Source organism: Syzygium oleosum, unplaced genomic scaffold (genome assembly GCF_021117445.2).
Source record: "Syzygium oleosum isolate NSW1041296 unplaced genomic scaffold, Sole_v2.1 Sole_v2.22, whole genome shotgun sequence".
Classification (NCBI taxonomy): Eukaryota; Viridiplantae; Streptophyta; class Magnoliopsida; order Myrtales; family Myrtaceae; genus Syzygium; species Syzygium oleosum.
In genome coordinates, this window is record NW_026607506.1 from 1,957,789 (window position 1) to 1,978,058 (window position 20,270).

At 43.3% G+C, this 20,270-nt stretch overlaps 1 protein-coding gene, 1 long non-coding RNA gene and 1 pseudogene across 3 annotated transcripts; 2 read left to right on the forward strand and 1 right to left on the reverse strand.

Annotated features, from left to right (window-relative positions):
- Positions 1-508: 508 nt before the first annotated feature.
- Positions 509-2,417, reverse strand: LOC115669816 (uncharacterized). Its single transcript, XR_008818777.1, has 4 exons — positions 2,096-2,417; positions 1,313-1,424; positions 1,098-1,203; positions 509-910 (listed from the first exon to the last, which is right to left on the reverse strand). It is a non-coding gene; the product is annotated as an uncharacterized LOC115669816 (long non-coding RNA).
- A 1,441-nt stretch (positions 2,418-3,858) lies between these two features.
- Positions 3,859-9,832, forward strand: LOC115670045 (uncharacterized). 2 transcript variants are annotated; one of them, XM_056321148.1, is made up of 7 exons: positions 3,859-3,952; positions 5,837-6,837; positions 7,042-7,640; positions 7,718-7,790; positions 8,190-8,557; positions 9,239-9,337; positions 9,421-9,832. In XM_056321148.1, exons 2-7 carry the CDS (start codon positions 5,889-5,891, stop codon positions 9,592-9,594), a joined length of 2,262 nt encoding a protein of 753 aa, XP_056177123.1. In that variant the 5' UTR covers positions 3,859-3,952; positions 5,837-5,888; the 3' UTR covers positions 9,595-9,832. The 2 variants fall into 2 exon arrangements, with proteins under 2 accessions (XP_056177123.1, XP_030447098.1); XM_030591238.2 differs by having other exon boundaries at positions 5,837-7,640.
- A 2,839-nt stretch (positions 9,833-12,671) lies between these two features.
- Positions 12,672-17,519, forward strand: LOC115670044 (probable disease resistance protein At4g27220; annotated as a pseudogene).
- The last annotated feature ends 2,751 nt before the right edge of the window (positions 17,520-20,270 follow it).

The following is a 20,270-nucleotide window of genomic DNA, read 5'->3' on the forward strand; positions in this document are numbered from 1 at the left end:
GGATGGATGATGGAGGAACACAGCTTGATCGGTGCGCTCTGTTTGCGGTTCGCGGATTGATTTGCGCCTTTCCAAAGCTTCGTGCGAGGGGTAGGAGTGTCAATGGATCGGGTCGGGCCGAGACTTCATGATACCCGACCCGACCCAAAACCCATAGTGACGCGCTTGACCCGACCCGACCGGGCCCGAGACCGTTCATCATATAACCACAGCAATGGGTCGGGTTTCAGGTTCTTCTCTTTTTTTCTTTTTTTCTTTTTTTGCAAATAGATTGGAAATGTGTGTGAGCCCGAATAGCGAATAGTTATGGAATCAGCATCCTCACCTTCACATTTCCCCATTTATTCTTATTACAAATAAATTGAAAATGAGTGCTTAAATTCATTTCTTTGCGTGATTAACTGAAAAAACCAGATAATCAACTGAACTCGCAAAGTTGAATGCGTCATGCGTGGTGTGAGCTAGGTGATGTTAAGTACTTGCAGAGCATATTGTTGCAACAACACAATGATAAAGAAAACATTTAGGGTACCCGAACCGACCCGCAAACTTGTAGCTAGTGACTACCATCGATGGTCGGCAACTTGGATAGGTAGATGTGCACTTGACCTATGTGCTAATGGTGGAAAAGATTGGAGTTGAATGTTAGCAGGGTAATCCTCCTACTAGCATTTCCAACAATTCCTCCACTAAAATGGACAATTACAAAGAAAAAGATACATTGTTGAAGTGCCACCAAGTTCTCCGTAACACTTCACACTAGTATGTTCAGCAACCCATTTGACAAAGATCTTGTCCTGTGGCTATCCATCCTCATAGCTCATAGTCTAAACCAGATCCGTGTCTCCAAGCCTCTAAATGCCGCTTCCACTCGTACTTCATTTTAGCAGGAAAAGTGTTGATCAAGGGCCTTCACAATCGCACAACTAGTTAATTCAAAACGTAAAATATGAAACCAAATGCAAGTTCAGCTATTTCTAGGCTTCTAGCTAATAGACATACAAGGCAAGAGATATTTTTTTGCCAGGTAACCAATTCTAGCTTTGGGTTCATTTTGAAGATGGAACTTAACCATGGTCTGGATAGAAGAGACCCACCTAATTACAGGGTCAACAAATGTAGCTGAGGCGGCGAGTCGATCAATCCGACCCCAGTGTTGTCATGACGACCACGTCCTGCAAGTCTTGATGGTTGACATTTCTTCTGCATTTGACCACGAAATGTTAAGGAAGCTTCTCAAATTGCTCACACAAATTGCAATAGGGATAATGTTTTTGAGTAAACTAAGAGAATCCCAAGATTTTCATTTTACCAAGAGCAGCAGATTGGGGTCAGCTCCTTTTCTAACAAACACCCTGTGAGCCTGTTACTTCTTCCCCTCTGCCCGCATTTTGGTAATGCTGGGCCTATATATGATGATGGTCCTACCAATCTAACCAACAACAACTGATCCGGTGAGTCGGTGACCAACTCTAGTTGCTTCACAACCTCATCTAGGTCACCAGGACAAGTCTTGTGTAATTTGATCTAGGAAGCAAAACAAGTAATCTAAAGCACAAAACACAACTAATCTTCGCAAACACAAGCAGTGTCGCATCGCACAACTCGTCCTGCAGTTGTTTCACATTGAAAGACTACCGTGTTTAGTTTGCAGCCATTAGTAGCATGAAGTAAGGCAAACCGGTGACCAGGAAGAAATGAGTTTAACCTCACACAACATCCAATGAAGCTCGTCCCTAGCTTCCGATATCCTCTCTCTGTCATTGCTATTGACCTCAAAGATAAGTCCCTATGTGTTTTGAAAATAGTGTTTCCACAGGGGTCGAATCTCCACTTAAGCCGATCCATATAAGGCAGCCAAATCTTGCACGAGGCATTAAACACTTAGCAAAGAACATCACGCTTTAAGACCAAGTAACCGTGGAGATGCATGAAATCACACTCCAACAATGCTTCCACTCTCAGACATAGAAATAAATCCCAGTCGATAACACAGATTAAACTAAACTAGCTAAAACAACTGTCTAATTTTTGCAGATGAAACCCTTCCCTAGAACTAAAAAAACCAAAACCCATCAACTATTGAAGATCTTACCCAACAATTAGCCCTCGAAAACCCACGATGCAAGCTCTTTCTTCTCCTTCACACTCAGATCAGGCACTTTCCCGGCCGTCCTTGGCTGTCGATAGGCCGGTTCTGGCACTTCTTCCTTCTCTTCTTCTTCTAGAAGCTCACTACCCGCGTCTCCGTCGTGGTCGTCGTGGCCGTCGTCTTCGCCGAAGATCTCCCCCTGAGGAACCACATCGGTCGAGGGCTCCGAATGCAAGAGATGGTGTTTGAGTGAATGCTGCAATGGACGAGGAAGTGGAGAGAGGACGACAGCAAGCGAGGCGAGAAGGAACGGAAGAGAAGGAAGGTGGAAGCCGGCCCGACCCTAACAATACCCACTCCTAAAAGGCCCTACTCGAAGAAGACTAAGGCCCGACCCCAAAATACCCCAAATTTTTGGGTAGGGTCATGCCGGATCGGGTCGGGTCAGGCCGGCGCGGGTTTTTTTTTACCCCCCTAGCGAGGGGTCGTTTGGCTTGGCTTGAGAGTTGTGTGTGTGGGGGAAGCGAGATTGGGAGAGCGGGACGTGAACGCAACGGAAGGTGTCCAATGCGTGACACTTTGCTGCTTCAGATAGTCCACATTTGGCCATAAACTTTAACGGCAGTCAATCTTTTGTCCGTGGTCATAGGGATAAGGAAGTTCATGAACTTTGGCTAACTGTACCACGTGGTTTTTGAATTTTTAATTGGTTCAATATAACATTTGAACTTTAGTTTGATATTCAATATGATTCCTGAATTTTTAATTTGTTCAATGTGATCAATGAACTTTTGATATACATTCAATGTAGTCCCAGGATTATATAAAAATGTTCAATATACTCTCTGATCTTGAATTAATGGAAAAACTATATTGAATATCTTCATATAGTTCATGAACTAAATTGAATATGTACCAAAATTTTAGGGACTACATTAAATAAATTAAAAGTTTAGGGACCACATTGCACATTGAGTTAAAATTCAAGGGTTACATTAAACATTATGCTTAAATTCAGGAATTATTTGTGTCATTTTTCCAACATTCAACTATTACAGATTACGCATTGAACTTTCTTTTTTATTAAATTCGTTCGCCCTCCATTATATTTTCCGTTAGCATGAACGATTTACATTACTTTCAAGGGGTAAATGGCTATTTTCATATCATTTTTTAAATAAGATCTCTGTTTTACTCCAGAATTATGTTTAAAAAAATTAGAAATACAGTACACGAAGAGAAATAAATTAAGTAGAGAATTTATACCGGCAAAATTAAATATCGATGATGTCAAAATAAAATTATCGATAATTAATGGATACATTAGGGGTTTTGAGGAGGTATGTTAAGAAAAAGAAACACAATTTAAGTAAAAAAAGAAAAAAGAAAAATGTCTCAATAACCAAGAAAAAAAAAGAAAGAAGAAGAAGTTCAAATGCAGGGGCAAAGGTATGGCCAAGCCCAGCCCACATTTCCCCCTCTCTCTCTCTCTCTCTCTCTCCATAATCAGATTCCACCGTCCCGTCCCGCACAAACATAAATAAAAGCCTCCCGCTCCCGCCACTGCAAAATTGGCGCCTTCCTTCCCTTCACAGTTCACTCCCACCCTCTCTCTCACTCTCTCCATTCCTCGAGGCGCGCGAGCTCGAGCTGAAGCTCTTCATCGCGCTCTCTCCGGCTCGCTGTTTCGAGGCTCGCGGAGTCGGCCTCGTTTCCTCTCCACGCTCCGGCGGAAGCCGTTGCCCCCCGCTCGGATCTGCGACGCCCGGTTCCGGCACGGTCTCGTCTCCAAACCCGGACCCCGGCGCTCCGCCCGGTGGATCTCCGGATCCGTGCGTCGTTCTTCAACGCCGGTTGGTGGTAAGTAGCGGGAGTCGCTGTCCTGGCCGTTGTCTCAGTCGCTCATTGTTACCGGTCGAGTATTTAATCTGCGCGATTTCAGGTTTGCTGTCGATTAGCGACTGGTTTTGAGTGTTCGCTGCTCTGTAGTCTTGAGATCCGGAGCTCGTGAATTAGCGCAAGCGCGCTTTTTTTTTTTTTTTTTTTTTTCTTTTAACGTGTCATGAGTACCTCCGGTTGCTTGATGATTGAGTCGTCAGGTCAACAATGATGCTTTCTGTCAGGATCGTGTATTAGGCGCTTTTAGGTCTCTACTGTTCTCACTTTGTGGAGGACGTTAACATCTTGTGGGAACTTGGTAGGATTTAAGATCTTTTATGAACTTCGATTTAGAGTCCAGATTATCGGACTCGAGGAAATGGGAATCCCGGTGAAACCAGTCGAGTAGCTCTTGTGCAATTATTGCTTTTCGCAGAGGTTGCAGCTTTTAGACATCATGGAAGGTCATGGTGGTATGGATCTGTCATTCTTATATGTACGAATGGCTGGGGATCGGAATGATAAGAAAATGGCTTGCCGATAGCAGCTTGGACTTCCTCAACAAGTAATTGTAGACCTGAGACGAGCTGATATATTTTGGCTTTTTTGACTCCATCTTTCACATAAGCACTAAAATCCGAAAGCTGTTGCTCGAGATCAGAGAATTTTAATACAATCTGGAAGATTTGGTCAAATGGTAGAAGAATCTGTGGGTTCATTAGGAATCAGAGTAGGGACAGAGAAATGCTCAACCGATTTATAGTGGTTCGGTTCCAAATCGGTGCCCAGTCCATTCCCCAATATCGTTTGGGAGTCATGCCCAATCCACTAAACTTGAAATCTCGTACAGAGGTTGGTTTACAATGGAGCTAACTCTCCTTAACAAATAGGGTGTACTCTTTTACAAAATATTTCTCCCACAGTTCAATCTCTCAAGAGTTTTGATTGCAAAGTATGTACGAGAGTTTTTAGCTGAGTGTATGTAGTGTTCTCTACATGCTTAAGGCAATGTGCAACCCTATTAATAGTAACAAGCTCAACTAGCCATTAACACATTTCAAATGGCTAGAAATTCGATTGCTGAGGCTTCCGGGTGTGGGGCCAACAAAGGCCTGGACACCTGCTGGATTGGGCAGAAAAAAATTAACTTTGAACTTTGAACTGCAGCAGCCAAGTGTCTGAAGATAAACCTTCTGATACTTGGCTGGACACCTGGCCCTTCTCTTCAGAGTTGAGATAGTCTCTGTACCTGTTCGAAATCATGCAAAAGATACTTAAAACAGTACAAATATAAATCCAAATAATCAATGACATATTTGGGTGAGTTTTGTTATCATCAAAACTGAATTAGGGTCAACAAAAGTACCCCTTAACATCCTTGCACCGGACAGGCTGATAGTGTTGATGTACCTGCCAAGCTATCTCAATGAATTACAACAAATATATTTACACCACTGCAGATTCCAACATACTAGAGTCAGGTAGAAGTTTGATCTGACATAATTTGATTATTACGTTTTGGACTTAGACCTAGATCATGAAGAATTGTTCTGATAGAGAGCTTCTGACTGATTCCTCCTTCCATATCTCCTCTTTTCCACTATCTCTGTCTGGTTAAATGTGTTCTTTTCGTATTCAAAGTGATGCACTTAAATATGGAGTTGCTCGAGCATGCTTTTCTGCAGACCTTGTTTATTAGATAATGTGATCCAGCTCTAAATTTGATTGCATTTCATTTCGTTAATGCAATTTAAATTCTATTCCTCTTCTGGTTGTTATGTTAAGAGTAATGTTTAACAGCCATAGCATCGATGTGTCCTTTGATGATCAGTTGAGTTCCTAATGGCTGCTTGGCATGAATCACAGGATCTTGAAAGCTTTCTAGAATCTCGAAAGAGGAATAAGTCATTTTCAAGGCATGGAGTTAAGAAGTTGCATCCACTTGCATTCTATCCAGGCAATTAAAAATGGCCAAGTGACCAAAGTCCTAAATATAACGCGTGGAAGGCCAGCACTTTTATTCAAGAAAGTTGCTGATTTGTGTGGTTCAGGAGATGTCAAAGACCTCATTACCTTCCGAAAGTTTGAGCCAAAAGATGAACTTGATGTCTCAGATTTTGATGACGATGATGATGTCAGAGGTGGATTATATCCTGACACGGTGGGAAGAAAAACAACTCGATCCAACTTGAATTGTTCAAAGTTCAACCATGTTGATGAAAAGAACAGTCTTCTAGATGATTTTTGCCTGCAAAATATGACATTGAATCAAATTAAAGAGAGATGTAAAATGCAGAAACGGAAACGAATCTTGTGGGAAGATTCCAGTGCAATTGATGATGATTCTCGCTCTCCTAAAAAGGAGGTTCGTTCTCACTCTCTTCCTGAGGAAGATGAACTTGATCTCGAGGAGCCTCTGATTATTTGGAAAGCCAAAATGAAGAACTTCAAAGGCAAGAAGGTTTCCCTTAAAAAATGCGAAGATTCATCATGTCAAAGTGCCAAAGTAGTTGTCAAAGCAGTACAGATCCCATCTCCTCAACCAACCCTGCAATCTGAAGGGAATTTATGTATGCCTATTTCTGTAAAAGTTGAGGATGAGGCCCATGACTGTGGTTCAAACTCACAAACTGGAGTTGGTGCTCCCAGAGATTCCTTAGAAGTTGTCAATGATGGACAAGCCACCTCCAATGTGACAGTTTCCAGTGAAGTGCCTAACCCGGCTAATGAATCTTATCAGGATAATCAGATTTCTGTCGGTGAAGAATCTGAGATTTGTGTTCTCAATAAAGTGCCATATGAAGACGTGGAGCATGCCACGTTGGCATCTGAATCGTCCAACCTTGACGTGGCAATTTCAGTGGTCAGTAACTTGGAAGTACCAAAGTCAAATTATTGGGAATCGGATATACATATATCAGAGGCACAGGAAATAGCATGTCATACAAATTTCCTCAGCCTTGAAGCCCCTTCTCAAAGTTCTGTAAATGACTTTTGTGGTAATCCCAACAACTGCGAAGATTATTTATCGACACACACTGTGACATTACACCTAAGCAGTTCCAGTCAAGATCCAGATGGGTCCTCTTGCAGCAGTCAGCCCACAAAACAACCCTGTGGAGATGGCGTAGGCATGTCTCAGGATGATGCTGGAGAGAGTATGCTTTATGATCATGAGAGAATTTCTACGAAAAGCATTGTTGGTGATTGTAACTCAGCTTGCAATGCAAATCTCAATCCAAGTTGTGGTGTCTGCTTGGACTCTCCTATCGAATTGGAGAAACAATGTCATTTATGTACTGGTGATGATGCGGAAATCAGCTGCACCGCAGATGTCCCTCCATGTGATGTTGCGGAGCCCACAAAACAACCCTGTGGAGATGGCGTAGGCATGTCTCATCATGAGAGAATTTCTAAGAAAAGCATTGTTGGTGATTGTAACTCAGCTGGCAATGCAAATATGAATCCAAGTTGTGATGTCTGCTTGGATTCTCCTATCAAAGTGGAGAAACAATCTCATGTATGTACTGGTGATGATGTGGAAATCAGCTGCACCACAGATGTCCCTCCATGTGATGTTGCTGATGATCCTACAACCTTGCAAATGTTTGAAAAGTTCGATCAGTTGAAGTTACATTGTGCACCCTGGAGGTTTTTTTCTGCAAGAAAGGTACTTGTCTGATATTGTTGTGCGACTAGAGTGAATCTGTTTGTGATTACTTCTCTAAATAGTTCTTGTATTGTCAGGTCATATCTCCAACTTCTCAGGAAAGACTGCGTAAATTGATGGGTGCAACAGAGTCAAATGATGATTGTTATGGTATGTGTGGTAATATTGGGTTTTTCATACGGACCTCCAAAAAAAAGCCTTGTTCATGGTCCATCTAGGCGATCTTTGAAACGGGGCTGTTGACAAGATAACCACAGTTATCATGACAAGTCCTATTATAAATCTTGTAGTTCTACCATGACTAAATGTCTTCATCCCAAGAATAACAATTTTAAGCAAGGTTCCTTTTTTTATCTGGTCATCTGTTTCAAATGCTGGTACATGTTCGTTAGACTCTTTAAATGGGAACATAAATCCCAAGCTTGGAATTGTTTCCTTTTATTGAGCTCCTTTTCAAACATGGCTGTGATAATTGCTTGTATTACTGGGTAGCTGTAGCATTTCACTGTTCTTTATTCTGTCACTTAGTATTTGTTATGGTATTTTCAGGATCTAGGGGAAAAGTGTACTCACAGAAACAGACGGAGACGGAGTCTTTGGGAGTTGAAAGGTTCAAACTGATCAGAAGGGCTGAACTACCTCCAAACCCCAAACGTAAGAAACTAAAAAGCAATAAAAAAGGATCACCACCTAAAGGCAATCACAAAGATTCTAATCTATCTGGCACTGTACCGCGTGTAAACTCCAGTCAGAGTTGTTCTCAGAGTGCGATTGCATTCTCTCAACGGCAGATGCAAGACTTTGACAATCTGGCAACAAAACTCATGACTGAGTTGAATGTTATGACGGATATCGTGGAAGGGAATTCGGGTGGTGATAGCTGTCTCACAGGAAATACAAAATATACAACAGATGAGGTATGCTGATGAGCAGATCAAGATTACAGTTTTAGTACCTTTAATGCACTCTTAGGATATTCTTTTGCTCTATATGTTTTTTTTTAACATGTGGATTAGGTCTATATTAACTTATTATGTTTTGGGATTTTCTGTTGAGCAGAATTATGTTCATGCATTTGTTCTCTTAGGCTTATCTTGAGTTACCTGTTATGCTGTGGGAAGGGTACCAGATATGTTTTTCTATCTACAAAATTATTGTTATTATCCGTTATATCTGATTCTGTGCACTTATCTGTTACTGGTCTATAGCTTTCCTAGCTGGATTAGAGCGGCTGCAGATGAGAGACTGCGACTCAATCAGCTTGAGAGTTGATATGACATTGGTTACCCTATTTCTAAAGTTCAATTTGATGATGGTTTACCCTTTGGTTTGTTTACTTCGTCCTTTCGGCAACCTTCATGATTTTTCAGTCCATATGGACTTCTCTCTCTCCATCCACTACTTAGGAAGACATTAGTTACTCTAGTAATTGTACAGAAGCATTGTTTGTGAACCCATTGTTCTTTCTTAATTCATTTCTGTAGTTACATTTGTTTCGATTTGCTTGGCAATTGTTTCTCCATTCATTTCTTATCTGACTTGTTCAAGAAAAGAAAATGTATTATCATTGAATATATTAACTTCGGTCTCTCTGGCAGGTAAAGACTGCCATTGAAAATGCCAGTAAAGTGAAAGAAACCGCACGGAAGTGGCTTTCCATGATGGCGAGGGACTGCAACCGTTTTTGCAAAATAATGGTTTGATTCTGTCCTTTCTTTTATGGCTGCTGGATAATTGATGGCACTTTTGCATATGTTGACAATATCATTGTAAATTCCAGAGATTAACTGAGGACTGTCATCCGATGACGGAACATAAGGTTCACAAGGAAAGAAAGAAGATTACGTTTGCTGATGAAGCTGGTGGCGAGCTGTGTCATGTCAAGTACATCGAGGACAGCATGGCTTCCCTCCTGGCATCAAATAATGAAAATCAGGAAGCGACGGTGGAATAATTGCTTGTTCTCTTTTTTACCTTCATCTGCAATTCAGGGGCAATAAGAGAATATTTACTGGTGGTTCTTAAGGAATTGGATACTCAAGGTGTAGAGCCCGAGTTGCCTCATTCTCGCGAAGAGGATAGAGAATAGAGATGTGCACTTGGACGATGCTCATCGAATTGAGTAGATCTTGTCCAAACTGTACAGACTGATTTTTTTCGACTGTTCACATGGGAAATGCTCCCTGTTTGTACTATTTAGGGCCTGTTTGGTTCAGCTTTTGGGAAATGTATTTGGCAAAATGCAAAGACCTTTAAGTTAAAAAGGTTTTTCGAAATGCAAGTAGTGTTTGGTAATGTATATTTTAAAATCACATTTGAAAATAACTTTGGCCTAAATACCGTTTGGTAAAAATTATTTGTAAAAAGGCTTTTGCTAATATTTAAAAAAAAAAAAAAGCTAGCCACTGACCGCCACCGCCGGCCACCATTGCCGGCCATATCTGGTCGCCTGCCAATCGCCGACGACCAGATCTGGTCATTGGCCAGCCTCGCTTGACCTCAGGTAGCAGTTGCCTGGGGGTCGCGCGACCCCAGGCGGCGTCGCTGGGGTCGTGGGACCCTGGTGACCACCGCCTGGGGTCGTGCGACCTCAGGCGGCGATTGCATGGGGGTTGCGCGACCCCGGCGACCGCCGCCTGGGGTCGCCTGGGTTGCGCGACCCAGGCGATGCCTGAGGTCCGACGACCTAGGTGATGCCTGAGGTCCGACGACCCCAGGTGGCGGTCGCCGGACCAGCTACTCGGGAAGAGGAGAACAGTGATGATAAACAGTACCGATTGCATTCCGAAAATGAAACTTGCCAAGGCTCCTCATAAGCTCCATTCAACCAAAGACCCTTGGAAAGCTTTGGAGATGCAATTGCATCTCCTCAAAGCTTGCCAAACAACTTTGCATTTGCTCAAGGGATTTTAGACTCTCAGAGCAGCTTTCAAATGCTGAACCAAACAGGCCTTTAGTCTCCCTCTGTCAAATCACTTAAACGAGATTGTGCTCTAACGTGTTTTAATGAAAAAAGAGGATTATCCTATGAAATATTTCGGAGGAATAATGCTCATTGATAGTGAGTGTGAAGTCCTTTTGTTGCATCCATTTAGAGGTGGTAAATGGGTCAAGAACCCATTTATTAACTCATATTTAATGATTGTGGATTATAAATGGGTTGATTTTAATTTTAAAAATAGACTTAAATGGGTCTTTAATGAGTTACCTATTAACTTAATAGGTATTAAATGGGTCACAAATGGGTTGCCCAACAAGCTTAAATGAATAATAAATATGTTTTTTTCAATTTTTTAATTTTTTGATTTTTTTTTTACATTTTCCTTTTCTTTTTCTTTTTTTCTTTTTCCTCCACTAGTGGTTGGCTATGGCGATGGCCAGCCACAGGCGAGGGATGAGCTCGCTGGAGGCCGACGAAGCTCGAGCTCGCCGATCTGGCGAGGCCTCGGCCTCGTCGGCCTATGGCAAGCCTCGAGCCTCTCCGATCTAGCCTCGCCAATCTGGAGAGAGACGAGCTCGAGCTCGCCCAAGGCCGGCGAGCTCGAGTCTTGCCTGTGGCCGGCCACTGGCCATCGCCGCAGTCAGCCATTGGCAGGGAAGAAGAAAAAAGAAAAAAAGAAAAGGAAAAAGGAAAAGAAAAGAAATTTAATTAAAATATGATTTTTTAAAAATAAAAATAAAAAATATTTTAAAAAAATTGTCATTTTCCTGAAAATATTTTCCATAAATGTTATTTTTCGCGAAATAAACGGAGCCTCATTTTAAAAAATATATATAAATTGTCCTCTAAATTTGTATTGAATAAAAATGTCTTAGCAATACAATTTTTAAAAATAATTAGTAGAAATAAGCTTTCCAATATTTAGTTAAATGGGTTGGGTCGAGTATGGGTTGAGTATGGGTCAGGTATGGGTCGAGAAATTTGCCTTGCGATAAATGGATCATAAACTGGTTAAATGGATCGAGTTGGGTCGGACCATTTTATGACCTGACCCACCCGTTTAACAGGTCTAGTTCCATTACCTCTAAGTTCTTATTCGTGGTAAAGCGGCATTTGTGGAAACTTTACATTAAAAAAAGTTACTAATTGCTGGGATTAATAAAGTTGGAGGTTTCAGATTATGAAAGTGCCAATTTTGCAGTGTCTATTCACCGTGATTTGGGGCTGTGTCCTCCATCCTTTGCAGTCGCCATGGTGCTGCTATTTAGCCCTGAATTTGGATATCACAACCTTTGAGCTATTTAGCCGAATTCAGCTAGATTAGGCTCAATTCGGTCCCATCTAATAGGGATTAGATTTAGTTGCTGTTGACTAGATTGTTCGTGAGTTTGCCATACGTAATGTGCGCCATAATATGTTGAAAGTATGCGGGCTTCTTCTTGGACCTTGAATCCCATATTGGCATGGTTGGTGTTGATGATGCACGATCTAGTCTTGAGAAATTTGTTGAAGCTCCCGTCTCGTGATGGATTCACACCAATAAAACTGGTTTAGGGCGTCCAGGTACTTGATCCGGATCGGCCCCGCTATGCTTAAGTTAGCAAGCAAGAGGAAAGCGTATGCACGAGAGTTTGGAAAAAATCAGGGAAGAAACTTACCTAAATCACCGAATCTTTATTTATAAATGGAAGTTCCATATCGGGTGTTGGTCGACGAGTGGTGATCTAGTCATGACAAGTGGTTGCATGTCGCGATAAATGTTAAATGGTGTCAAATGGCCTTTATGGGCCACCGGTTGTTGAGCTATTCACATAGTGATTCAACCTTAACCCCTCCAATAAGATGAATTGTCAGTGGAGGCCTTGTCGGGATCTCCGGTCTGGGATGGATCAAAGGAACGTGTTTCCTTATAAAAGCCCATCGATTATAAACAATAACCGTCGAGTACTACTGGTACGACATCTTGCTGTGCGCCCATCTTTACCCGGGTAGAATCCGTTCTTTTCCCCCAAGTCATGTTCATCCTTCCGCAAAATCAACTGAGAAATTCTTTTCCAAAACTTTTATTCAACGTATGAGCCATCGAATGAGATCGTTTGTGTAACGACTAGTCCGGTGGTGGAGCCTTTTCCAAAAGGAGCGTCGGTCCGGAAGTGACAGAAGACTTTGGACCCAGTCCAAAATTTGAAAACCGGTTCCCCTGTTTTCAAAAGACGAAAGTTTCCAAGGTCTTCTTCCTTGTTGGTGCCCAATCGCTTGAAACATGTCCGTTTAGTTCTGTGGGATACAGGGGAAATGCCAAGAGCGACGGATCCATCGTGGGAGCTCGTTGAGGTCCTGCCTAATAACAAGTGGAAGTGTAACTTCTGCCAGACCGAGTACGCCGGAGGCGCGACTAGGATCAAGGCCCACCTTGCTGGACTTCCTGGATACGGGATTCATGGCTGCAAGGTCGTCGATGGCCGAGTGAGATCAGAAGCGCTAGAAGCGCTGAAGGGCAAAAGAAAGGAGGAATCGCGAGGCCATGTTGAAGGGTCAGCCAACCTTACGCAGGGTCCGCATCGGCCCGTGACTGCGAGCAAAGAAGGTACTTGGAGAGAGACTTCATTCGCCGCCATGCCGTACCTGGGCTCTGATGTCATCAGCACTGTAGGTGCAACTTCGTCGGACTTTCTTCCATTGCCTGAGACGAATTTGCTCCACCAGTCTCTCCCTGCTCAAAACATGATCCCACAGAGGGACACTTCATTCTGGCCACAACCCCCTCAAACTCATGCCGGTGAATTTTACATTCAGCCGCGGAATTTGAGTCATCCCAGCAGCCGCCGAGACCTTGCACCTGAAGCTTTGACTAACATGTCGCACCCGCTGAATGCAGAAGAGGGAGAACCCAATACAGAGGTTCCACAAGGTATGCACATCCCCAAATTCACCACATATTAAAGCTCATGCAGGACGCCTAATTTGTCTTCTAATCGTTTTTACTAAGAATAGGGATATAGGCAGGACACTTGGATTTCTAATAGTAATAGAAAACACAAAATAGACAGGAATTAATAGGAAGAGAGGAGTTTTAAGAGTATGATACATAATAGTTCTTTCAAAATGAACATACAAACGCTTTTAAGACTGACGTTCACATCTTGAGAAGCCATGGCTCTCTCTATCCCCACATATCACCCACATAAAAGAGCATTCACTTTTAAAACAGTGAAACACAGGAGCTAGAGTTTCTACCTAAACACTTCTTATTTGCGTTCTGCAGAAATCAATCGAAGCTTTAACTCGACATACATACATACATGTATATATGGGTGGATGCTTTAACTCAGAGTATAATAACTCGTCAACTCATTCCAAATGCAATCTATCAAATGCAAAGATTGAGGCAAACAATAAACTCGCACAAATTGCTGCTTGTAAATGAGTTTCCTTGATTAGTGAACTTTTTTTGCTAGTGGGCTGACTTTGGAGATGGATAATTGTATCGGTACACACATAAAAGCATCAGTTAATTTCAATCTCACGTACCAAAATTGTGAACATTGTTTCATATTTCATCTATGTTTGCCTTACGAATAACCAAAAGTAGTTCCAAAATTCATGTACTTGTTTACTTTTTTTTAAAGAAAAGAAAATCTTAGATGCAGCAGGAAATTATGTGTTGCTAACTCCAGAAACTTTCAAAATATCTAATTGGACAATTTTATTGGGTTTTGGCAAATATTCACACTTCTATCAATATCTATAAAGGCGTCTAATAAAGTTCGCCCAAGATTGAACCACGTGACACGCTCGCGTGCGAGCTTTACCTTGTAATTTATTCTTCATGCTCACTTTAGCAAGCGCTTGTACAAACAGCCCCTACCTCAATCCCTGATCCCGTATTTACCCCCTTAATCCTTTATTTCAACATAATTGCTTATTACACCCTTGGTGTTAGATGCTAGGACAGATGATGCTCTCGTGGATAGTCAACCAGGTACTAGTGGGCTTGTCGATGAGAATATGCAATCTCTGAAAAGCAAGCTGGAAGAGCTAAGCAGTCGGGAAGCAGACATGGATGAGTTGGAGACATGGTGTAGGAAAGCGAAAAGGATGAAAGGAGAGTACTGGAGTATGGTGCAAGCATTCCGAGAAGGTAGATCTCTTTCGCAGCAGCAAGTAGAGCGAGTGGATGACTTGAGCAAAGAAGTTGAAGAAATTCTAGGCCATGGTAGCTTCCAAAAAGGGTTGACGACACTTGCTGCAGAGTGTAGGAAAAGTTCACCCTTGGTTACAACAAAGCTAGTAGGCCATGAAAGTGAGAATAAAATCAGAAAGATTTGTGAGTATTTGATGGAGGATGAGATTTTCATTATTGGCGTTTATGGAATGGGGGGAGTTGGCAAGACAGCCATTTTGATGCATATCCACAATAGAATACTCCTTGAGAATCCTGCCTTCAATGATGTATTCTGGGTCACTGTACCTCAAAAGTTTAGCGTGTATGAACTACAAGATGAGATTGCCAATGCAGTTGGACTACATAATATCTCAAAGGATAAGGATGTGAAGAGACGGGCATGCTTATTGGATAGACATCTGAAGAAGAAGAGATCTATCTTAATATTAGATGACTTGTGGATGCACTTCGAAGTTAAGGATGTTGGGATTCCCCTTGAAAAGGGTGACCTTAAGTTGGTACTAACAACTCGATCGCTAGATGTATGTAGTAAGATGCTCTGTCAAAAGCAAATTAAAATAGAACTTGTACGTCGGCCACCTGATATTTGGAGCTTATTTTTAGAGAAACTTTGCTTTGGGAGAGAACTCCCTTCAGAAGTTGAAGAAATTGCAAGGTCCATTGTGGATAAGTGCGAGGGTTTGCCACTTGGGATCATTGAGATTGCGACTCGCATGAGGGGAGTAGAGAAAGTGCACGAATGGAAAGGCATGTTGCGAAAGTTAGAAGACTCGAGGATGGAACTTGACGTGTTCAAGAGACTGAAACTCAGTTACATGAACTTGGGTGATCCTCAAGTGCAACAATGTTTCTTGCATTTTGTACTTTGTTTTGGAATAGACCCTTCTAAAACTGATTTAGAGGACCTGATAGAGTCTTTCATAGATGAGGGTTTGTTAGGTGGAATTGCCACCCGGCAAGAACTGCACGATCAAGGTAACACCATATTGGAAAAATTAAGAAAGGCTAGCCTATGGGATGATCTAGAAGAAGAAGATGTACACCCCATGATAAGGGACATGACATTGCAACTCGTGACGAGCACAACTCACATGGTCAAGGCTTGTATGGGCTTGAAAGAAATTCCAGAGGAAGAATCCTGGACCGATCATTTAGAGAGAGTCTTTTTACAAGGCAACTGTATAAAAGAAATCCCATATGGCATATCGCCAAAATGTCCTAAACTTACAAGGCTATCGTTGAATGACAATGACATGTTGAGAGTTATCCATGAATCTTTTTTCAGGCATCTAAATGGGTTGAAGGTTCTAGATCTCAGCAATACTGGAATCACGGAAATACCGGACTCCATCTCGCACTTGGAGAGCTTGGAAGCACTGTTACTCCGAGGGTGTTCGGCATTATATCAGATACCTTGGGTAGGAAAACTAGGATCCTTAAGAAAGTTGGACCTAAATGGGTGTGCAGATCTTGAAGAAGTGCCAGAAGGGATGGAGATGTTGGTAAAGCTGAGGTACCTCGACCTAGATGGCACGCAGATCAAGACGTTACCGGTAGGTGTGTTGGGGAAGCTGGTGAACTTGCAATATCTAGTGATTCAAGAGGTGAGGGCTGGGGAAGAGACATATTTAAACAAGGTGGAAGCACTCTATTGCTGTGTTCCAGATGTGGAAACATTCAATGCATGTGCAAGGTTTCTCGAGCAAAACAGCTCTCGAAAGTACCAACTGGTGTTGAATGTATCAATGGAGGAGGACTTCTTTATGGGTGATTACGAGAGGTGTATAATCATTGGAAGTTGCGACGGTATCTCGACAAGGGTAGATGGAGAAATTGGTGGAGATAGTTGCCCTCTACTTCCGACGAATGTGCAAGAGCTGAAAGTAAGTTGGTGAGGTGGGGTGACAAGTTTGTGCGACATAGGCCCACTTGAAAATCTGGAGGAGTTGCAGATAGAGGAATGGGAGATGTTGGAGGAGCTGGGTGCTGTCCACTTCCCACGCTTGTGGAATCTGCATATCACTGGGTGTTCCAAACTGAGGCATCTCTTGGAGGTGGGACAGTGGCTTCCATGTCTACTGTGGTTTACAATCAAGGGCTCAGAGGAACTAGAGGGGATTAATATAGCGGCACCGAAGCTCCAACAGATTTTTGTGTACGAGTGTCCAAAAATGACGAGAGTCGTGGAATGGCAGTGGCTGACGACTCGCCTTCAAGATCTGCGTAGGATATACATATTCAATTGTGCGAAACTAGAGGAGATAATAGCAGGGCCCTTACCACGCGGTGCCACTTCTTTTCTCCAAGGTCTTTCTATCAAAGGGTGCAATAACATGAAGAGGGAGCTGCTGACGTCTGATGTGTTGCCCTGTCTCCGTTTCCTCCAAAGCATTTGCGTCGAGTCCTGCGAGGGCATAGAGGTGATAATAGGCAATGGGGCCATCATCCCGCACTCCTCCTCCTCCTCCTTCCTAAAGTTGACTCATCTGACTCTTACAAATCTTCCGGAACTGAGGAGCGTATGCGATGGGACCATGAGATTCAATTCCCTCCAATGGATTGGTGTGAAGGGATGTCCTCGCCTCAAGAGCATTCCTCTACAGCTGCCCCTGCTCGAGAATGGCCTCCCATCTCCTCCGCCTTCTCTTCGAGAGATTAAGATAGACAATCGGCGATCATGGGAGTCGCTGGAGTGGGACCATCCCCTTGCACCGTCTTCACTCGAACGTTGCCTCTGGTTTTATACCTAGTGTCGTACGATTACTCTGAAACTAGCAATTAGGGCTTTGCTATGCTCTGGTAAATGACTTCTATTACAGCTTGAAAATATCGCAAAATGGTTATACTATTGTTGTTGTTGTTGAAACTTACTTGTTACGGCCAAATAAAGGATGATTCCCGCACACTCTACTCATTATCTATAGCTTTCCCAACTGGGCCAGAGCTGTTGCGGACGGAAGATTATGAATCAATCAGCTGTTTTAAAAGTTTTTTAGGGATTTAAATAAAGGGTGCGAAAAGATTTGCACTCACGACCTCTTATTGCTATACATTACGAAATTTTGTAAGACCACTGCCAGCTTGAAACGTTCGATAAAGGCATGAGTTAATACATAAATATTCCAACAGATACTACTGAACTTTCAGTAGCCTTCATGATTTTAACTGTCTAAATAGACTTCTCTCTCTCCACTACCTAGGTAGACATTAGTTACTTTAGTGCTTGCGCAAATGCTCATCGAGCTTGTCCAAACTGTACATACCCTGATTTTTGTTTGAACTGCTCACATGGGAATGCTCCCTGTTTGAACTGTTTTCCCCCCATCTGTCTATTCAATTAAACGAGATTGTGCAAGGATAGATTATGCTATATGGTGTTTTGGAGGAATGATGGATGCACTTTGACGACTAGTGGAGTTTTGATATCCTCTCGTTGCTTTCATTGCTTCTAAGTTATGATTCCCGGTGAAGTGACATCTACCGTAACTTTACATCTAATAAGGTCAGTCGTTGCTGGGACTAATAAAGTTGAAGGTTGTAGATTCTAAGAGCGCCGATTTTGCAGTGTCTATTCGCTGTAATTTGGGATTGCGCTCTCCATCCTTTGCAATCGCCATGGTGCCACTATTTAGCTGTGAATTTGGATATCACAACCTTTGAGCATATTTAGCCGAATTCGGCTAGATTATGCTCGATTTGATCCTTTCTGACAGGGATTAGATTTGGTTGCTGTTGACTAGATTGTTCATGAGTTTGTCATTCTTAATGTGTGTCATAATATGTTGAAAGGCACATTGGATTCGGTCATTAGCATGTGCCCCGAGTATGTGAGCTTCTTCTAGGACCTTGAATTACATGTTGGCATGGTTGGTGTTGTTGGTGCACAGTCCAGTGTAGAGAAATTTGTCAAAGCTCCCAAGAAATGAATGAGGGCGTCCAGGTACTTAGAGGTGGCCACGGTTCGGAACCGACCGGTTCCGGTTCGGAACCGGCGGTTCCGGTTCGTGGCCAAGCGTGAACCGGAACCGTAACCGCCTCTGGCGGTTCCGGTTCCGGGTCGGAACCGTACGGTTCAGGGCCGGTTCCGGGCCGGTTCCTATTTTTTTCTGTTTTTTTTCTTTTCCTTTTCCTTTTCTTTTTTTTTCTTCCTCCACGGCCGGCCATAGCCGGCCGGCAGCGGAGGTCGCCGGCCTCTAGGCGAGGCGGCCCTCGCGGCGCCGGGCGAGGCGGCCTCGCTGGGGCCGGGCGAGGCCGGCCTCGCCCGACGCCGGCGAGTCGAGCCTCGCCCGGTTGCGGGCGGCCGAGCCTTGCCGGCGTCGGGCGAGGCCGGCCTCGCCCGGCCCGAGGCGAGCGGCCGGCCTCGCCCGACGCCAGCGAGTCGAGCCTCGCCCGGTTGCGGCGAGGCCGAGCCTTGCCGGCGTCGGGCGAGGCCGGCCTCGCCCAGCCCAGGCGAGGGCCGGCCTCGCCCCACGCCGGCGAGGTCGAGCCTCGCCCGGTTGCGAGGCGAGGCCGAGCCTCGCCTCGCCGGCGTCGGGCGAGGCCGGCCTCACCCGGCCCGGGCGAGGCCGCCCTCGCCCGGACGCCGGCGAGGGCCCCCTCGCCCGCAGCCGGCGACCTCCGCGGCCGCCTGCCGGCAGGCCGGCGCGGAGGAAGAAAAAAAATTATAATATAAATTATAATTTTAAAAAACAGAAACAAGGAAAAAAGACAAAAGAGAAAAAGGAAAAACAGAAAAGGAAAAGGAAAAGAAAAAGAAGAAATACAGAAAAGGAAAAACAGAAATGAAAATAAAAAAAATTAAAAAAATACTATTCTTGTGATAGAACATTATTCAATATAAATTGTGATTAAAATGTAAATTGTATTCAAATTTGGGGACAAAAAGACAAGAGAGAAAGAGAGGGCTTCAACTTAATAAATTATCATTAAGCACATTACAATTCGTTACAACGATCTTAAAAAAAAAGGAGTACAATATATATACCCTAAAATTATCCCAAAACCTAAGCATTCCGTGCGCAGGGGACCAGAGGTCACATATCGTCGGATTATATTTCGGTTTCCCTAAGCTCACGTGGGCGTACCCGGTATGAGAAACAAGAGTTCCCGAAATATTTGCCAACTCCAATAGTTCTTTTACCCTCAATCGTCACTACCGGTTCCAGTACCGATAGTGGTAGCGGTAGTATCTCCGTCGTTAAAGAATTCGGATTCATTATTCCGATCTATCTCTTGTTGCCGGTATTGAGCCTTCGTCCAATCAGCAACACAAGCTTGCATCTCCACTGATTCTGGATATAATCTTGAACGATGTTCGTTCAAAATATTACCTCCGGCACTGAATGCTTGTTCGACCGCAACTGTAGAACAAGGGGTTGAAAAAATCTGTTTTGCAATAAGAGAAAGGATTGGGTATTGGCTTGCGTGCCTCTTCCACCAATCCAAAATAAAAAAATCTGTACCACCTTCGGCTTCAGTAAACTCAAATAAAATGGTTAGATAA

Coding starts and splice junctions, on each gene's coding strand:
- LOC115670045 (XM_030591238.2), top strand. CDS start 5,889: ATGGAGTTAAGAAGTTGCATCCACTTGCATTCTATCCAGGCAATTAAA. Junction 7,641..7,717: donor GGTTTTTTTCTGCAAGAAAG/GTACTTGTCTGA, acceptor TTGTATTGTCAG/GTCATATCTCCAACTTCTCA. Junction 7,791..8,189: donor GTCAAATGATGATTGTTATG/GTATGTGTGGTA, acceptor TGGTATTTTCAG/GATCTAGGGGAAAAGTGTAC.